Source organism: Rutilus rutilus, assembly GCF_951802725.1.
Source record: "Rutilus rutilus genome assembly, chromosome: 3".
Classification (NCBI taxonomy): domain Eukaryota; kingdom Metazoa; phylum Chordata; class Actinopteri; order Cypriniformes; family Leuciscidae; genus Rutilus; species Rutilus rutilus.
In genome coordinates, this window is record NC_140211.1 from 16,948,274 (window position 1) to 16,969,345 (window position 21,072).

The 21,072-nt window shown below is 37.6% G+C and overlaps 1 protein-coding gene across 3 annotated transcripts in view; it reads right to left on the bottom strand.

Annotated features, from left to right (window-relative positions):
- Positions 1–2,120: 2,120 nt before the first annotated feature.
- The window catches only part of LOC311286933 (phosphatidylinositol-binding clathrin assembly protein), a 53,283-nt gene continuing 34,331 nt past the window's right edge, over positions 2,121–21,072 (bottom strand). The window contains exons 8-19 of one of the 3 annotated variants that reach the window (XM_084403399.1): positions 20,767–20,808; positions 17,564–17,649; positions 16,445–16,580; positions 14,392–14,525; positions 12,370–12,467; positions 9,568–9,681; positions 7,381–7,512; positions 7,059–7,089; positions 6,801–6,951; positions 3,506–3,562; positions 3,309–3,425; positions 2,121–3,131 (exon numbers count right to left, since the gene is read on the bottom strand). In XM_084403399.1, the coding sequence (XP_084259525.1) occupies positions 3,117–3,131; positions 3,309–3,425; positions 3,506–3,562; positions 6,801–6,951; positions 7,059–7,089; positions 7,381–7,512; positions 9,568–9,681; positions 12,370–12,467; positions 14,392–14,525; positions 16,445–16,580; positions 17,564–17,649; positions 20,767–20,808 (1,113 nt within the window). In that variant the 3' untranslated portion in view covers positions 2,121–3,116. The remainder of the gene's footprint in view (positions 3,132–3,308; positions 3,426–3,505; positions 3,563–6,800; positions 6,952–7,058; positions 7,090–7,380; positions 7,513–9,567; positions 9,682–12,369; positions 12,468–14,391; positions 14,526–16,444; positions 16,581–17,563; positions 17,650–20,766; positions 20,809–21,072) is intronic. The other 2 variants (XM_084403400.1, XM_084403401.1) reach the window with 2 other exon arrangements.

Consider the following 21,072-nt stretch of genomic DNA (forward strand, 5'->3'; position numbering starts at 1 on the left):
GAGTCTAATACACTCAGACATTTGCTTTGTGTGCACAACCGCCCCATAAACACCAAACAAAAGACTCGGGTCAAAGTCTACCAGCTGTTTGTCTGAAACATGGCACACAGTGACCACAAGGGGGAGCTGTGAGAACAAGAACGTCTCTCTGCATAGCAGTGGTGGTGCTGCTAAATATACATGAAAGTTTATTTCTTGAACTTGGTTTAACTTAGCTAAACCAAGTTTTTTTTTTTTTTTTTTAAAGGGCCTTTGGTGTAATCCAAAAGCGGTACTCTCATAGGTCGCCAAATAAACGTGCATTTTAAGACACATTGTTCACCACAGGCAGGGCTGCTAATGCATGCCGAGCTTTTAACTAACGTTATAGTTTTAAAAAGACAAAATATGGCTGAAAGAAAGAAAATGTGGAAAAGCTGTGCTCAACGGCATGTGCCAAGGACCAGAAACTGAAGATTACCATGGAAACCCCGGCTCGTGATAGAACCCTTGCACATCTTGAGATCTTTCACCCTCCCTGAAGCTCACGATCATATATTCACTCTCTCGCTCACGCACACACACTGCCTCCGGTGACGGGATAATAGAATAGTAATAGACCCTAATTAAACAACATCGCTCCTCAGTGCCCCGTTACCTTGCAAACCCAGCGAGAGTATCAACATTGAGCCTGCATATAAAAAGCATTCGGTCTGAAGCAGCTGGACCCTGACAGCGCTCAAAGGAGAATAACCTCACAAGCTTGTTAAGAGTCACTCAACAAGGAATTAGTAACCCACTCACACACACAAATAAGCAAGCAGAGAAACACGATGCACATTGTTTCTTCAGAAGGGAGCACACAGCAACGGTGTGGAACTTGTGCTGATGATTTTTAGCAACACACACACACAAGCAAGCGATGACCACACTTGACCTGCTGGAAGGTCAAACTCAGACTTAAAGGTATAGTTCACCCAAAAATGAAAATTCTGTCATCACGTACTCAACCTTATATCGTTCCAACCTAACCTTATAACTTCCTATCTCACAAAAGATGGTATTTTGAAGAATGTTGGTGACTAAACAGTTTTGACTATCATTGTCAAGTCAATGGGAACCAAAACGGTTTGGTATCAACATTCTTCCAAATATATATTTTGAAATGCATACAGGTTTGAAACGACATGAGGGCGAGTAAATGATGACAGAATTAACATTTTTGGGTGGACTACCCTTTTAAGTGGGCTGAACCTGGTGCAAATAAATGCGAAAGGATTAAGCTTACAAATCCCCCAAACCATTCTGATAACAATGTGCACATGACTGACTGTTATAAACATGTCATAACAGCTCTATAACATGCCTTACAGGTGTAAAGAGGAGTTTTGTTTTGTTTTGTTTTGTTATAAAAAAGGCTTATCACAGGTGGAACTAAGAACTGCATTGCTTGGCAGAAGGATTATTTGATATATCAATAAATTAAATGTTTGAAACGTTTCTATCCTGTTTTATAAAAACCATGTGAATCCATGGTTTGCAGTGATTTTAGAACAGCTAAGCGGCGTTGTTAAACACAACCCAGAGTGGAGATTCTACAATCACTGTAAACCACGGCTTCACAGGGCTTATTGCTTTAATTTACTATGGCACAACCGCAACCACACTGTATCTCCACTGCCGTTCCATCAATCCATGCAGAATAAAAACTAAACATAGCATGAAGAAACAAAGCAGGAATTATGGGATGATGTGAAGGCTGGAGTGGAAACCTGCTCTATAAAGGGTTAAAGGGATTTCAGGAGGATAGAAAATGCTTTGGCTGCAAAAGCAAAAATAAAGATACCCTGTTAACAGTGCCCCGCATTTGAGGAACTGTACGAAAACAGACTAAAAGTAGATTTTAGCTATTGATTTTGGTTCCAAAGTTGGCAAACTCCAAACACGAGAAAGAATCGTGGTGTCAGGCGCTGGGTACAGGAGCTAGCTTATGGCATTTTTCGAATTACAAATGTACATAATTTGGCAACATAAAACAGACCAGTCATTCTCCGAAATAATCATGAAAAAAAAAATATATATATATATCTATATATAACATGCTTTCTAGGAAAAAAAAAAAAGATAAAAAACAAAGGATTGAACAAAACCCTTATTAGAAACAGATTTTTCTCCAATGCTTCCGGTCACCTGCTCTCAGGGTGGGCGGTACATGTGGGAGTGGTCTCAAAGTGTGAGATGTAGTCGTAAATACATGCATGTTTGGATAACACACAGAAGAGCAGGAGCAGATATGTTTATCAGTGTCCTGGAAGTGACAAAACAATGTGGGAGGCCAGTAAGAGGGGGCTCTTCATGTAACAACAGTTAATGTGCGTGCGTGCAAGACCACCATCGTGTCTGAAACGACAACCCCTAAACCAGTATAAACAAAGAAGAAGCACAGACGCCATCAGTAACGGTAAGACATGTTAATTGTTAACATTAGACTACTAAAGTTCTAGATATAAGAGACAATCTCAATGTTGTATATTATGTTACACATAAATGCATGTGTAAAGTGCTTGGGGGTGCAGAGCACCTTAAATAATGGGTCAAATTCTTTCCTTTTCTGTTCTGAAATGAGAAGCCAGGGCATTGTGTTAATGAACCATTTAAACAGGTTTATGATCTAGCAACCTGCATTTTCCTGAACTCAGCACAGGCATCTTCATAAGACAGCAAAAGATGAAAGTACCAGAAAGTCCACTGTAATGGGCTTCAGATTTAATTAATATTAATTGTGAAGAAAAAAAAGAAGAGTGCTTGGTGCCTGGTAATTTAATACTGGCAATAAAATCCACGATTTCCATGATGTATCACACCTGCCAGTAGACACAGTGCCCCAGGAAAGAAATAAACCCTAAGAGATGAGAAATGAAACACTGTGTGCACTCTCATTTGGTGTGTGTGTGTGTGTGTTGGGTGAGTCGTTTCAGACAGTGAGGTAAGCATTCTTGACACAAACACATTTCTCTCTATATGCACACTCTTTCTTTTTGTCTCGCCCTCCTTTTATCCGGTGGTATTCGGATCCTCCTCTCACTTGCTTGGTGTTCCTTTCAGACGTCTTGTTTGGCGCTCTGCTGAAGTGCTGCTTACATGAACTGCATCTGTAAAAAGACACACAAAGAGTTATAAATGAAGAAAACGGCATCAAATCGCTCAGTAAAGACAGTGTGAATGCAGCAGTACTGAATGTCTGTCAATGGAGCATCTGTGTACTTGCCACAGTCATGGAGCTGTGTGTGCGTGTGTGTGTGTGTGTGTGTGCGCGTGTGTGTGTGTACCTGGGCTCCGGGGATGGGGGTGAAAGGGTTAGTGGGTCTGAGAACAGGCTGGCTGTACAACATGGGTTGTTGGGTCATCACTGGAACCCCTCCCATCTGTCCCAGCTGAGGAGGGACCTAAATCCACACAATCATAACATCCAGTGTTAATTTCTTTTCAGCCACTGACCATTTAATTGTAAGGTCACAGTGCTCACCATTCCATACACAGGCACTTGAGGTGATGTCATGGGAAACGCCATGGGAGCAGGAGCCTGTGGGTAAAAAAGAAGTCACAAATCAACCATCAATGCGCTGACGGATCAAACAATGCTGCACTGATTAAGCGAACAACGACATACTGATCAAACACTACTGTATGCTAATTCAACACCATTGTGCTCACTAATCATGTTCATTTAAAGATCTGCTTTAATTGCACTCTTTTGTACCCACGACAGGTCAGGGGTACTTCAACTTTCCTGCATCTATTTCCTGGTCCACTCAACACATGCAACACTGGAGCAAAAACATATGACTCAAGGATTTGACACGTTCCTATTACTTAAAGTTTCACTGAACAATGACCCTTCAAAAGTTTGGGGTCAGTGTGATTAAAAAAAAAAAAAAGAGAGAGAGAGAAGTTAATACTTTTATTCTGCAAGGATGCATTAAATTGATCAAAAGTGAGAGTGAAGACATTTATAATGTAACTAAAGACTTCTATTTCAAATAAATGCTTTTCTTTTGAACTTTCAGTTAATCAAATCAATCATGGTTTTCACAAAATGATTAAGCAGCAAAACTCTTTTTAACATTGATAATAATAAGAAATGCTTTTTGAGCAGAAAATCTGCATATCAGAATGATTTCTGAAAGATCATGTGACACTGAAGACTGGAGTAATGATGCTGAAAATACAGCTTTGCATAAATGGAAACGGTTACATTTTAAAATGTATATCAAAATAGAAAAGTTATTTTAAATAGTAATTTTTGATCAAATAAATGCAGCCTTTCCAAAACATTAAAAAACAACTTACCAACCCCAAACTTTTGGATGGTAGTGTATGCCTGAAAGAGTTTTCCCTAAAACACTTACTTACCCGAATAACTGTCATGCACTTAAAAGCCTAACACCTCATTCTGAACATGACAAGCATTGATTTTTACTCATTGGCATATAGCATGTATTCATCAGTTTTGAATTGTAAGCAAGTTACGTAAAATGCAGTCCCTAAACACACATTTGCACAGGTCTGGTTTGCAAGTCAAAAGATGAATGCATCAAATGCTACAGAAAGGGCACGAAAGACCGAACAAACATCTATATGTCACAGGGAAATCAACATATGACATTTTCTGTGTTTATCAGGCATGAAGTGGAAAAAGAGGGTGTTGGAAGTCAGAGTAAAGGCCTATTCACACAGAGTATCCATTTTCAGCCTCTTCACACAGAATGTAAAAAATGCCTTTAAGTCAAAAGGTCTGGAACCAGAGACTCAAAGAGACATCAAATTATTGTTTTTTAATTAGTCTCAAGAGTGCATGAAACAAACAGTCATTGTGGTAAACAAGCTCAAGCTAAAAAAGAGTCACATTAAAAAAAACAATGCACCATATTATTAACAGCTTTGCCATAATTACTATTATTAGTTAAGGATTCGCCAATATTTAAAATCTGTCTAATGCTGTGATGTTTTATGTTACGCTTTTGTTTTAATCTATAAACTTTTTGTTTTACTATTTTGTCTAAATACATTAAAAACGGTAAAAACTAAAATCAATCATTTTAAATTATACAAGTGATTTTAGGCATCACAACATTATAATTTGACAGGGGTTTGTATGTTGCTTCAAAGTACATGAACATATTCATTTTCGTTCATAAACACAAGCTTTTCTAAATAACTAACCATTTTCACCCATGATTCATATCACTTTACTGAAAACCTATTTCATTAGACTGAATAGGTGTAGATAAAAAAAAAAAAAAATTGGTGTGGAGAAGGAGAGGGTAAATGTGAGGGAATAAAAGTCGATCCCTCTCAAATGATACTCAAGATAATAGAATTTTCAGTTATAGGAGGTACTTACATAACTAGTATAGAACATTCCAGTCTGCTGGGTTAAGCACAAGAAAGAAGATAGAGAGAAAGACAGAAACATACAGAGTGAGGAGAGATGAAGACGTTAGACGCGCGGAGAAACAGGCCAGAAAGATGCAGACCAAAGAAAAGGTGGAAGGAGACAGAAAGAAAGACATTGAAGGTTAGTCATTCACAGACATCTGCTCTCTCTCAACTCATGCAGTTCAGAGCTCAATCTACACTGAACGCTCTGAGTGAGACAGAAGAGGCGCCAAAAACACATGTAAACAGCTAAATCATCCCATCTCCTTCCTGTCTCAGAACACACTAACATCTCACCTGCCCGACTGGATCAATACACACAGCTTGAGAACAGGAAGTTAACACACTCACACTCATACTTCCTGAAAATACACATTATAGTACAATAGCAAATAAGAGTAGAACTTCTTGAAAACTTCTTTGGATCTAAATGAAATCTGGATATTTGCTGTGAATTAAGCTTTCCAGCAGATGGATTCTTTTATGTTTATAAATTTAAGAGTAGTTGAAATTGTGTGTGTGTGAGAATAACTGTTTACATCTGCAAGAACGTCTGTATATATTAAGTAGTGGTTAAATGTACAGTCATCCGGTCACAGGGTGATCAGGACAATTTGGCTATGACCCTACTTACATGGCTACAGTACTAATAAATACATGGACATGAAATATTGAGTGGAAATTATTGTTATGTGAGAAGAAATAGACTGCAGAGTGATATGAGAGACAATAAAAACTGCACAGAGATGTAGGAAATCATTTGCCTTGTAAATTATAGAGTTGAGTGTCCTTTGTCCAAAATAATTTGACTGCAGAAATCAATCTATTAGTGTTTGAATATACACTACCATTCAAAAGTTTGTGGTCGGTAAGAAATGAACACTATCATTCAGCAAGGATGCATTAATTTGATCAAAAGTGACAGTAAAGACTGTTAAATTGTTTTACGAAAGATTTATATTTAAAATAAATGCTTTTCTTTTTAACTTTCCACTCAAAGAATCCTGAAAAACTGCATCAGGGTTTCCACAAAAATACTAAGCAGCACAACTGTTTTCAGCATAAATAATAATAAGAAATAATAAGAAATGTTTCTTGAGAAGCAAATCAGCATATTCGAATGATTTCATGTGTCACTGAAGACTGGAGAGATGATGCTGAAAATTCAGCTTTGATATATCAGGGATAAATTACATTTTAAAATATATTCAAATAGGAAATGGTCATTTTAAACCATATTAATATTTGACAATATTACTGTATTTCATCCAATCAATGCAACTTCTTTCAAAAATCTTACTGACCTCAAACTTTTGAACAGTAGTGCAAGTATGTTTAGATTATGTTTGTGTGTTGGTGTATTTGCATGTGTGTGTTCTCACCATGTGTGGCATGGGCATGGCGGCAGGTGGCATGGCAGCGGGTGGCAGGGGGGCGGGGCTCCAGGCAGTGGTGCTGCTCATTGTCTTTGACTGCCAGTTAGTGCCACCAGTCAACTTCTTCTCTCCAGGCTGAGTCCAATGCATGTCAGATCTGCATGCAAACACACAAAGGGAGTCAGAGAAGCTAGACACTGCCTCTTATAACAGGTTGAAGCACACAACCAGAAATTATTCAGATAATTAAATGTAAATCCTCACTTTTTGACTAGTGCTCCCCCAAACTGCAGGTCTAAAAAGAGAGCGCGAGAAAGAAGAGACTGTTAAAACAGCCTCACATCAGCGTAATGTTGGAAGAGGTACAGCAGTGGAGGCATCAGAGACCTATTCATTTCCCATAAGCTGGGTTTAATTCATCTCTGTCCCACAAGCACACACACATAGCATCTAGCACCATATGGCTGCTGACTCTCTGTTCAGTAGAGTAGCACAAATGCAATTTGAAGGTCAGGGACTTATGACCAAGTAAATAAAACAAAGCCACACAAACAGACAAATAATGCCGCGAGGGAAAGGGACTCACTGCCTACGAGGTGAGCCAGAGACGAGTCCAGGTCATTGGCCAGCAGTTTACTGTCTGTGTGATGGGACATGACCGGCACCTGACTGTGAACCGTCACCGTGGGCTTCAACAAGTCTCCTAACGCATCATAACCTGAAAACAAAAAGACTGATTATTCCATTGATGAATCCATTAAAGTATTATGATATTGACAAACCACTTATTTTTGCTGCAGACTGGCACCTAACCAGAAGCGACACATCAAGCGACCAGCAATAAAAGCCATTAAGGACGTTTCATCATACGTTTGGTTACCAATTCTGCGGTGTTGAGTTTTTTTTTAATGAATTAGGTATCAGTTAGACTTGACCAAACCAAATTCGCTACTGTGTGTTAGTCGTGATTGTTACAATTAAGGATTGTTAAGGATCAAATTTCATTTGTACAGCAGTATCAGATCAGTGTTCTGTGTTCTACTGGTCTCGGGAAAGAAAAAACAGGATCAGCGCAATCAACTCAATATAATTGCCCATGAAATATCATACGCTCTCAATGGAGGTGAAAGTGTCACACTGAGTAGCTGTAACACTTTCAGCATGGACACATAAATTGCTAGTTGCTGGAAACTTAAATCGCATTGGGCTGGTTAGATCATAAATGTTATAGAGCAGACAAACAGGAGTAGGAAGAGAGAAAGCGTGCTGAAGTCCTGCTGATCTTTATAATGATGTGAGCAGCGGGGATGAGCCCTTGTGAGCCCACTCATGGCATGACAAAAGACCCACAAAGATGTAGAGTAGAGCATGAGGTCAGGATGGGAGGAACCACACTGAGATCTAAGAGGAAATAACATGGCAGGGGTCCTTAAAGAAACTGGAAATTTATGACATCCCTTTTTTCTTCTTATTGAGGCATAAAATTCAACATGAAAACAAAATACTGGCCCCATTTACCTTCTTAATACATGTTTCAGGTCTTATTGTGCATGATTAAAAATGTAATAAATCTTAAATGATTTTCCCTTTTTGGCTGACATCACATAGGCAACACAGGATATTGATTAAATGTTAACCAATAGGTATTTAATCTTCGTTTTGGACTTCTATGGTAGGTAATGCAGCCTGACCTTTAGCATCCACACATTTTTTGTTACCCTTTTTACAACTGACTGCATATTACAGCTCTGTCTAAATTTTTTTATATATAGATAGTCCACTTTTTACAATTCAATTAATATCAAAAGTCTTATACGGAATATAAAAATAAAAGCCAATGCAAAATATGAACAAATATTCTACTACATTTGTTTATAAACAATAATAAAATAGCACTGTTGTGAATGTCATTTCATGTTGACTCAAACAGTTCCATTAATTAAAGAGGCCTTTGATGGTTTTCAAATGGTAAATAACACAGGGCCTTTTGCTAATTCTTTCAGTAAATGAGAGAAAGCGAGAGAGGCAGTCTGCTGACACATGCCATATTTATACAGTTCTACTTCCTGCTTCGCCAGCAGGAACAAGACGGCCAAAAAAAAAAAAAAAAAAAAAGTACACTCACCACATCAGATCAGCCATCACAACCCAGGAGAGAGAGCAAAAAAAGAGGAAAAAGGGTTGGTTGGAGACAAACAAAAAGAGCGAAAGGTAAGAAAAAAAGAGGCCAAGGAAATTAAAAAGAGGAAGGAAAAGGGGCAGAGAGAGAAAGAGTATATTGGTGAGTGGAAATGTGTGTGCGTCTGTGTTCAGATAAGGAGTGTAACAAGCGATTAACAGATGGAGAAAAATGCCAGTCAGCACCACTAACACACACACACACACACACACACACACACACACACACACACACACACACACACACACACATAGTGGATGGATGAAGGGATGATAACAGACTGTCCACAGCCACAGAGCAGCGAAGTGAGCGAGTAAGTGGGGGGGGGGGAAAGCATGAGCGTTTCCCCAAAGAACATTCCCAATCTCTCCAGAACCGAGTCGGGCGGGCAGGTGCTGCAGCCGGCTGCAAAATTCGTTTCAGCTTTCCAGCAGCAAAGCTCCACAAACTCACCATACAGCAAAACCAGCAGAAGAGATTTATTTTGGGTGAAGGTTACTAAGTTTTGCAGATTTTAAGCGCCACAGCAAGGATCAAACTTTTAAAGATTAATAAGCGCAGTTATGAATAGATCACACTTGTGAGATATTTTACCAGCTGATGGCTTCACATCACTATTGGAAGCTTTAGTCCCAAATACAGCATCAAAATCTACATTCATGGTGGGAATGGAAGATGGGATGGGATGAAGAGTGCTGCTCTCTAGACCTGAGAGTAACACACACACACAAAACATGGAAAGATGTCACACAACACATTAGGATTGTTGCTCTCCAAAATACCTATGATACTGTTCCCAAATCTTTAGACCACTAAACTCCCATGACTTTTCCAGGCATTTGAGATTATTGGATAAGGATTGAAAAAGTTGCTTAGCAATTCACTATCAAAATTTCCTTGATATTCTATTGATTTTCATGGAATTTATTTTCAACCTGGAGGGGAGAATAAATCAATCAATCAATTCATCACAATTGCACCAAAATTAAAATTGGTTAGTTCAAATTCTCATCAAACATATATTATAGCCAGTATGTGCATGTCTCATTTGTGTATCCTATCGTTGAAAAGTTTAGGTCACTGAGAATTTTATTCAGCAACGGTGAATTAATGTCAATACAGATATTACAGACATTTATAGTTACAAAAGTAAATGCTTTTTTGAACTTTCTATTCATTAAAGAATCATGAAAAAAATATATATTTTACGGTTTCCGCAAAAAAATTAAGCAGGACAACAAAAAAGTATGAGATTTATTACTGTCCCCAAGTTTTTAAACGGTAGTGTACATGACCTCTTTTCTGGCAATATATCACAGATGAGCCACCATTTAAATAGATTTTATTTTGATGAATTGTGCATCTCTAGAATCAGAGTAATGATATGGCCTATTAAATCGCTGGCTTGTTAATCTAAAATGGCCTATTATTAATCTTGTTATTTTGTATATGTATTTTTGCCTGGATATCTAAATAACAGCAATTTTTTTTTTTTTAAATGTTCATCATATCACAATTTAAATCTCAATGCGTGTCTTAGTAAATCGCAATATACATTCTTTGGGGGCCAAATTGTGCAGCCCAGTTAAACTTGGACCATTTTACATGCATACTGTATCCTGTATATTAAAGTTTCTGATAACAGTTTCCATCCATCCAAGAATGCCATTAAATGCCGATTTTGTCTGAAAATGTTACTAAATACCATTTTCAGCCCAAGTGCTTCAGACAGCCGAAAATTCAGTGGATTCCTATAGTTATTGCACAATTTCTAACGTAAATAACAATATACAGCTTAAATCTGTGCCTGTGGCTCTTTCTCACTCCTCTGCTCATTACTCAGCAGTCCTTCCCTTTTTTTAAAACACCTCATTCCTCCATCTGTCTGCATTGGTGTGTCTTTGCGCTGTTAGTAGTATATGTGGGTCTCTAGAGGCCTGAATCTCATTGTGCGTCTGGCTAGCCCTCGGCGCACCTGCCCACTAGCTGTAAAGCGTACGCTCCAAGTGCATGCTGTGACCTACAAATCCTGGCATAGTTAAGAGTCTGGCAGTGTGTCTACACTCTGTACCTTGTGTCCTCAATTCACACTATCCCAGCAGATGTGCTGAACTGCTGAAAATGAACTTCTGACACTAAGCAAGGCTCCCAACCACAGAGATACTTGGTACTAATACTAATGGTACGCAAACCGGTCACGCTTCAGAATATCTAGAAAATGTTGTTCTAAACCGACACAATAGGATGGATGGGTACGAAAAAAAAAAAAAAAACATTGGTTAAAAACATTAACATCTAGACAACACTTCAGGACATCACCGGGCCTACGATGCTCTAAAATGATTCCTTACAGCACTGTCCTAAATGACGCACTTGATGTTGACTTCTCTCAAGTGTTTTCGTGAAGTCCACAAAATTGTAGGGTGTCTCATTTGTGATCTTATAAACTAGAAGAGTGCTCCCTTTGTGGTCGTGATGTACTCTTATTATGCATTTTTGCAAAACAAACATCACTGCACACAACAACCCAACAGTCTATACGACATTACACTATCAAAAGTTTGGAATAATTAAGAGTTAAGTTTTCAAAAGAAGAATCTCACTCACCAAGTCTGCACTTGTTTGAACAAAAATATGGTGAAATATTATTAACATTTTAAAGAACTGATTTCAAATGATTTTAAAATGTCATTTATTATTTAAAAAATATTGTTCATTGAACTTTCTACTCAAAGAATCCTGAAAAAAAAGGCATCACTGTTTCCACAAAAATATTAAGCAGCCGAGTCAGAGTTAAGATTGATAATAATAAGAGCCATTATTAAAAACTGAGCGCCAACAATTATTGATAATAACTGAGCAGAAATCAGCATATTAGAATGATTTCTGAAGGATCATGTGGCACTGAAGACTGGAGTAAAGGCTGCTGAAAATTCAGCTTTGCCATCACAGGAATAAATTAAATTGTAAAATATTCAAATAAAAAAAATAAAAACGTTCTTTAAACGGTAATATTTCACAATATTACTGTTTTACTGTACATGCAGCCTTGGTGAGTATAAGAGACTTCTTTCAAAAACATAAAAAAAGTATTTATTCCACATTTTAGTGTACAAAGTGTGAACTTGGAGGACACCCAGAGTGGCAGCATTTGGGAACACAAATACAGCTTGCAAGGATTTGAAACGGGTACATAAAATGTACATAGGAATGAACTAGCAAGTGAACAAATAAATAATTAAATGAACATTTACTGCAAGTTAACAAAGGATTGATCTGTTCTAATGATTTTTCCGGGACTATATTAAAGGTCAGCGATCTAAAGTGGTAAAGCAACAGAGGCGGCATTAGTGATGGGGTGTGTGTGTGGGTGTGGGTGGGTGGAGTGGGCCGCACCTCCCCAGGCACTGCTGCTGTTGGAGATAGGAACGCTCTGCACAGCAGGAACGAAGGCAGGCTGGAGGTCAAACAAGTCACTGGTGAGGTTTGGCATGCTGTGGGAAAAAAGGACATTAGTTCAAGAGTAATATATTCAAATACAACCACAGAGATTGTGTATATTTTGTAAATATATTGCAGTATTTTATGCTATTTTATAGAAAATGTTGTGTGTGAAAATATTTGAAGGTTTTCCATTAACTAGATCAGAGGTTCTCAACTTACAAGACAACTTATAAGCAACATTAAGACACACTGCCTTTCAAAGATTTGGGGAGGGAGTAAGTTTTTATTTTATTTTATTTTTTAAAGAAATTAATACTTTCATTCAGCAAGCATACATTTAACTTTTACATTGTAGATTTGCATTTCAAATAAAAAATTCGTTTGAAGTTTCTATTCATCAAATAATCCTGATATAAGGAATTTCCGATATCCACAAATATATTAATAAGAACCATGAATATTAAGAACCATTATAAATATTTGATCGCCAAATCTGCATATTAGAATAATTTATGAAGGATCATGTGACAAAACTGGAAAAATGGCTGATGCAAATTCAGCTGTGCCTTCACGATAAATTTAATTGTAACAAAATATTTAAATATTTATTATTTATTTTAAATTATAATAACGTTTGACAATTTTTACTGCATTTTTGATCAAATAAATGCAGCCTTGGTGAGTGAGACTTCTTTCCAAAAAAGAAACTTGCTCCAAACTACATACAGCGCTCCCCCAGTTTGAGAAATTATCGATTTACTGAGTTCGAGCGAGTGCCAAAATACGCACGGGGGGGACAGCGAGTATCAGTTTTCCGTGACAAAAACGCATGTCAAACCGAAAAATATCAGGCTTTTTCAAAGCCCTCATCTCTATCGAGCAACAACGCTGACGGCTGTGTCAGCATGAGAGAAAACAATGGAGACGTGTCAATGAATGAATATGCAAGTACTCTAAAAGTGCAGGAAGGCAGCATCTATTCCGTGCGCACAACGTGGATAAACTACAACAGATAAAACATCAGTTAAAAACGTCATTTTTAATTGATACTGATATGAATTCTTGTCCTAAATATCTTTTAATCTTTGCTGTTTTCTGTTACTGCTTGAACTTCACATTATTTGTAGCGCAGCCATCCATAATCGTACTTAACTGTTACCTTTAATATGTCACTTTTAATGTTTGTTAAGTTTAGTAAACAAATAAACTTTCAGCTTTCAAATTCTGTCAATTTCATCTCAAAATACAAGCAATAAATGTAGTTTTGGTGCTTTTTAATGTCCTGACAGATCAGACAATCAGCATTTCGACCTTGCAAAGAGCTTGTATAAAACAACTTGAGAACTTTTTACCTCAAAAAGGCCATGCTAAAACTCGTTAGTCAGCTAGAAAAATAACTATAGAAAGGGGCATTTTGCTAAATATATGCACTATATATCACATAATCCTTATATTTGAAACATGAGAAAGAATGGAATGGGCTAAAAAAATTATTCAATGCCGCCAATATAATTGCATGTGAAGGAAAGCCAATTTTTTTTCCTTCTAGGAGGCAATGGCTCCTTAAAAGATTTTTTTTGTCTGGAGCACTGTACAAGGCTTTTTCATTCTCACCAATGGCACATTTTCAGAGTCCAGAGCCAAAAAGCATTAAAAGTCAGACTGGGTGAAAAGATTGGGTCGTGACCACCTATCCACATCTTACGACAACCAACTCACATCATCGGCGAGGCTGACTCACACAACAATCACGAGATTCATGATGCCTACAGGAGTTTAAAGCCAGCAATCAACCCAAAAAGAGCCAAATGCAGTGTATAAATTCAACCAGACATCTTTAAGATTATTCAAAATCTCAAACTTTTGGACACTGTGTACTGTATTTTTTATGTGTTTATGCTGTGTGTCAAACATATTGTAGACGTATTGTGTCTTGTATTATCGTCTGGTATAAAATCTACTGCAGTCAATGACCTGTTTGTTGAGGGTGGGCTTGTGGTGTTGGTGAACAGGTCCATGCCCGCACTGTGGTTGTTGACACCGCCCATTGACTGTGTGCTGGGGGAGGCGGAGGGGGTGTGTATGCCGATCTCCTTCAGACGCTGGTTCTATACAAACACACAAAGCACAGGAAAAAACATTCACAGAGAATGTAAAATATGTAAAGAATGGGCTGTTTGGCTGAATACTATTGTAATGGTCACTGTAGAGAAGGACAGCACAGAGCATTTCCTTATCTGAGCTCTGTGAAATCAGACAGATTACAGCAACTCAGGCAGATGAAGTGGGTCTGTATTGTGGCTGTATCCACCGTTTTTCATGTTGCGTTTTGAATCATGGGAGGTACTCCTGGGTTGGTGAACTTCCACTCAAAAAGACTGAAACAAATTATGATGTTGCGCCAAAAATAATCCTTATCAGTCAGTTTGACTAAATGAGCTGTCAATTTACCTCGTTTGTTTTCAACTGATGCTTTAAAATGTAATTGTCTCTCTTTTTCACCTTTTATCCCTATTAGCAGTATGTTCTGGAACGTTGCTAAAGCAAGTAAATACAATATTTGCTATCAGTCAAAACGATGGAAAGAACTTTGAAAATATTATCACTCAGTGCTAACATTACATAATATACAGTAGATATAGACATATTACTATAGTTGTTTCACTCGTCTGTAATATTGCTGCAGAAATAATCAAGATTTTAGGGTTATTCATGGTCTGTTTTAGTAATCTGTTAATGCTTTTACACTTTTAAAGTTTCCTTTTAATGTTCGATGGTTGAAGGGTGAGTAGAAAAATGTTACTTCATTGTACCCAGCTATTTAAAAAAAAGGATTTATTGAGCTGCCGCTAACAGAGCGAGCCTTTCACTGATTGTTTACAGTTTAAAGGAAGTTACTCCCATAATTCGCGGAAAGCATCATGGGGCGTGGGAAAAAGGTGGATAAGAGATGGCTGAAATCAAAGAAGATCTCCCAAGTTACTTCCCTTGGCAGAAACTAGAACAGCCAAAACCAACCATATGAAAAGAACAAGAAAAGTCATAAATCAATAATATGTTGGACCATTTCGAGCCAAGCAAGTAACTAGAGTAAAATTTGTTGCCTTTAGATCAACCAAAACCTAGAGTCATGTCTGGTCTAAATGCTGCCCAGAAAAACATTAAACCAGGAGTGTCTTAAAAATGCAACAACAACAACAATAATAGTTATTATTATTAATTATAGTCATATCGACACAAAATATTTGGCCAAATGCAGCCCTACAAACAATCACAGCAAACCTGGAGCTTTTTTATTTATTTAAAATCTCATTTTAAATTGCCAGCTTTAATAAGAAAAACTGAACTTTTTCCAGCCCTAGATTTTCTAAAGAGAGAGGAAGTAGGTTGCGACATGTTGAGGTTTTATGCCTTTCGATATGCCCTTTACAACACTGAGAAAATGTGGAAAGAAAATAAAACAAGAGAAAGCGGTAGCTAGAAAACTTGCCCCTCCAGGAGTGTTGAGAAAACAATGAATCAAAAAGAAACACCAGTTCAATTTCACACAAACTTATTCGAACATGGGCTGTGTAAATATTTTGATGTTGGACTTTGAAATTGCTCTGAATGTTTGCACTATTCAGATACGGAGCCACGGTGCATCTGGGGCATACATTGTACATTGTGCGAGTCTGTGTGTGTATTTGTGTCCCACAAGGTATGACAGAACCTCCTGATGGGGACAAAGAAGTTTGATTAACCTCGCTCACCACTGACTGCTGGAGGCTAATCATTGAAGGTACAAGGGCGTATTGTATAAACAATCACGTATGTGTAGGACACAATGTTCCCAGAACACCAGCTCCAATCCAGCCAAATCTCGGTTGCAACAGCCTTCTCTAGGAGGAGTTGGGATATGCCTATATTGTATACTCTTTATATTCTCTCTCTCTCTTTTATATATCTCTCTCTATTTCTTATATATATAAAATCAAGAAGAGAACATGTTCATTCACAGATAATAATGGGAGAGATCAAGGCCTACCTTGAGTGCTTGCAGACGGGCTTGCTCCTCCTCCAGGGCTTGTTGCTTCTCCTTCTCGTCCATCCTGCTGGATGAGAAGGAGAAGGACATCCCGGTGTTGGACAGGGTCGACACCGCATTGGACAGAGTGTTGGCTCTGCAGACAAAAACACAGACCCACACAGAAGTGAGATTTCCCTTTCATTTCTTTAAGACCTGATCAATTTAACACTGTTCACAACCCCAAAATAAGTCAGTATGTGGCTATATATATAAATCTCTTGCTAATGGTTGTTGTTGCAGTTTCATTGCAGTGCTGTTAAGAGGTGGCATGAATTTGACTACATAATTTTGTTTTTCTGTTTTAAAATGTTGAGATAATTGAGATGCCATTAGCCTAATTAAAATTTAAAGTTTATTGCCAAATAAAAGCTGTTTTATTTTACACAAAATGGGGCGCTTATTGTGCCCCCATATGTTATAGTATGACCAGCCTGCTACTCAATTAATCTTATTCAATCAAGTGACTTTAATGCGCTATATTTATGATCAATAGCAGTGCAAAGTAATGGCAGTGAAAACCAAACACATGGTACCACCAAGAAAACATTTTTACAGTTTTTAAAAATATATATATAAATGTCAGTGAATGTTAGATTTGGTAGGTTCTGTAAAAAGGCTTTCTGGGACCTGTTATGGATCAAATCCAATGATCAACGCTTTTCTTGTTATCTCTGTTCATTACCATTAATTCATGGTAATGCAATCCTTTTTTCCCATCTATTGATAAATATGGTAAACATGGAAGGTCAACCGTGCTTGCTTCATGCGCAAGAACGAACCTCATTGGTTCTCGCGCATCATGTCAGCGCAGTTAAGTGTCTGTGTTTACCATATTTGATTAGCTCTAAGTGAGTTGTGTGAATCAAAGCCTAAATTAAACCTGTTCAACATGTATAGCAGTCGTGTTTGTTCAGAAGACTTGGATTAACAGCTCAATTCATATGGATTCATATAAGTCTTTATGAACCTTTCAAATGCGTGAAAGTTTAATTTGGTTGACAATTACTTCACAGACAAATGCCCAAATAGGGCTTTACAATGTGATTCTGGATTGTTTGGATCTGTAAGGTTTCGAACCTGTTGTCAGCGGAGAGCTCCTTGGTTTTCTTTCCCTCCAGAGAGGCCAGGTGCTGCTCAAGAGCCTCCAGGAGACTGCTGGGAGCCTGCAGGAGAAAAAAGATGAGTCAAGAACTCAACAAAAACATACAGCAACCGGTTTAAAGAGTACCACAGTCACACAGTCAAACACACTTAACACACACACACCCACTCGATCAACCCAAGTTTCAGCAAATAATAACAGGAGCATGCTTTAAGCTTTTGTGAAGAGGAGTACAGGCAAAGGATAAACAAGCTCAGAAAAGAGAGGAAGAGTACAAATATAAAAAGAGAGGAAGTGGCATGCACACTTGAAAATCCAAACCTCAAACTCATGACAGACCCATGAGGTCACCAATATAAAAATCCATGACATTAACCTCTTTACACTGGCTTTTGGAACTAGCACTTCAGGATTTCTGCGAGACATTCTTGTGTTTTGAGTCGCAAATCTAACTAAAACCTTCCTTTGAGCCTTTTATACCGATCTAGGATTTGTTTCCTTCGAAAATAATTATCTTAACGACATGAGGAATCATTAAACGATCCAGATCAGCAAACACGGAATGTGTATGTTAGCACCTAAGAGCAGAGCACACACACCTCGTGCTGCTTCATTCAAATGAGAGCAAATGTTAGCACAAGCTCAGAGCTCATGGTTGGTGAAAAGAGCAGGTGCTTTGAGCCAAGTTTCCAGAACAGACAAATCGTGTATAAACTGCTCTTACGAACTAAGGGGAAGGTAAGCTCTTTGACTGGGCCTAGCTGGCAGCGCTGGCCAACATGTCTGGATCTGATCTAGGTTGGCTTTTTCTCCACATCGCTGAGAGGGCAGTTTGGGTTTAATCCATCCCACACAAAACAGAAGCCAAAAGAGAGGAAAAATACATGTGCAGCAGTCTACTAGAAGTAGAAAACGAACATTTTAACTAAGCGGGAAAATGTATTACTTCCACAGAAGTGAGATAAAAAAAACAGAGATGAAAGGGTAACAGCTTTTAATTTGCTTCTTTCCTGTCTGATTTGATTTCCTCGGAGAAGAGACGACGAGAACAGGCTTTTGATTAAATGGCTACATTATAGATGTGCGTGCCGGCAACGCAAAGGACAAAGTGAGGTTACATGAATACTTCATCACAATCCTACAAACGAAGGGCCGCTGGGGCAGTTTTCTCACGTAAAGGCGAAACCAGGCATCGGGTAAAAAACATACAGTATAGCTCTCGTTCTGTGCTAGAGAGCTCCACCTTCTTCAACTTTGATGGCCAGGGGGTTTACAAGCATGAAGCCGCCATGCAACCCAGCAGGGGATTTGCTTTTATGCTGATCTGAGCCAACGATTTGATCAAACCATAAAGAGACAACTGCACGTCTGGTCTCAGATCAGCAGAAAAAAGCAATGTACAGCCATGCCTGCAAAGTGACAGGGCAGAAGATGGCAGTTTGAGACACATTTAATCAGTTAGCCTGGTTTTAAAGGGATGAATCTGCTGATGCAGTCAGGAACAAACTAGGGCTGGGAGATAAAGCTAAAAAAAGTTAACTCAATATTTACCATTTGATGATCTTTGAAATCTCAATATATATTTGCTCTTAAATTAGTGACTTTTCATTTAAGAAATAATTATTTCGGCCAGACCATTCAGATTTAAGATTCAGACTCAAACATTTCAGTTAAGAAATGAATTACAAATAATGCAAATAATTGTAAAAAATGTATGCATTTTTATTATTTATTAATACATTTTATTATTTTACATTATATATATATATATATATATATAATTAATCGATATTACATAGTACTATTATTATTAGATAAATATGCATTTATATTATTATTTTTATTTTTTAAATCATTCTTCTCAGTCCAATACTATGTGGAACAGTCCAACAATACATAGTAATAAACAAAAATAATTACCCAAATATTATCAGTTTTATTTTTTATATGCCCCTGGTTTCATAATATTTTTGTTAAAATATGAACATATTTATGTACCTATGATGAGTGCAAAACTGCCACAGGTTTCTTATAAACATAAATATTATGGCTGGGCATTAACACAAATTTCACAATTCGATTTTAATTCACAAGCTTGCGATTGGTTCAATTTAGATTAGATAGTCTATCAGGTACAGTACATGACAAATTTTCTCCAATGCTGTAAACTATACAGGGAACCCCCATTGGAACATCACTATAATATTAAAGGTTCAAATTAAATGATTTGTAGGCTACTTACATATAATTTATACATAAGGAAGTTTTTATAGTAATAATAATCATTTTTTTCCATGACATATGTATGTTTCTACAAATTTTTTTTATAAACATTTAAATGGTGGTTTTCATAAAAACATGACGTATTTATTCAAACATATTAAATATTAAAGAACAGGTTAAGCAAAAATTCAATGAATATGCATCAGTGCATATATTTAGCAAACTGCTCCTTTCAAGACAAGAAACGGATTTCGGTAAGTTGTACTTTATCTTTCAAAATACCTTTTCATGTTCTTTCATGTTTACCTTGTGCTACAAAGTTTTGTTCATTCACCAACTGAAACCAGCACAGACTAACAGATCGATTCCTGGGATTACCTAGATTAACCTAGCACTAATATATATTAACGATGATGGTTAACAACATTTTTAATATGTGGTAAATATTTGATTTATCACCCAGCACTAGTATTAGCCCAGATTATGTCAAATACAAGCAGTGCAAATAACCCACCACCTACAAGGTAAGATCCTCTAGTCGTCTGAAAGGAACAATAAACAATGTGTTACCACACAAGGAAATAACCTTTCATTCAGTGTGTTAACCCCACTCTGAAATGTCAACACATTCAAACACAGAGATCAAATTTGCAAAGTGTAGCTATACTGAAATGGTGTGATCATCACTAAACACACAATTGAAAGAGAACTAAACAGAGAGGGAGTGTTTGATATTTGATCGAACTTTTTAAAACCAAACACAAGAGAGAACGTCTAAGTAACAGTGAGCATGGGTACAAAAACAGCACATCAGACAACAAGAGATAGGACGAAGACAGGTGGAACACAGAGAGAAAAGAAAAAAGGAAGAGCGGTGGTGTGATGGACGACACAGCAGCAGCATAGTGAGGAAGAAGAGGGACAAACAGAAAGTGGAGATGAAATGTACACTGACCTGAGTGAGATCTGGGATGTCACCCTGATCAATCCCAACTTGCTGTGTCATAAACAAAACAACAAAAAAGGTAAACAAACAAATAAACGAGGGGGAGGGGGGAAAATATGAAAAAGAACAAACATAACGGATCAATACCTCATGCAGTGACTTAAAAATTAAAGAAATAAAAGTAACCGTGGTGTGGCATGCCGAGAGCCACGGAGGACCAATGGGAACGGACACAGACATTGATAAGATCTCACACAGCTGACTGTGCCGTGTGGAGTGGTTAACATTCAAAAACAATTTTGACAAATGATGACT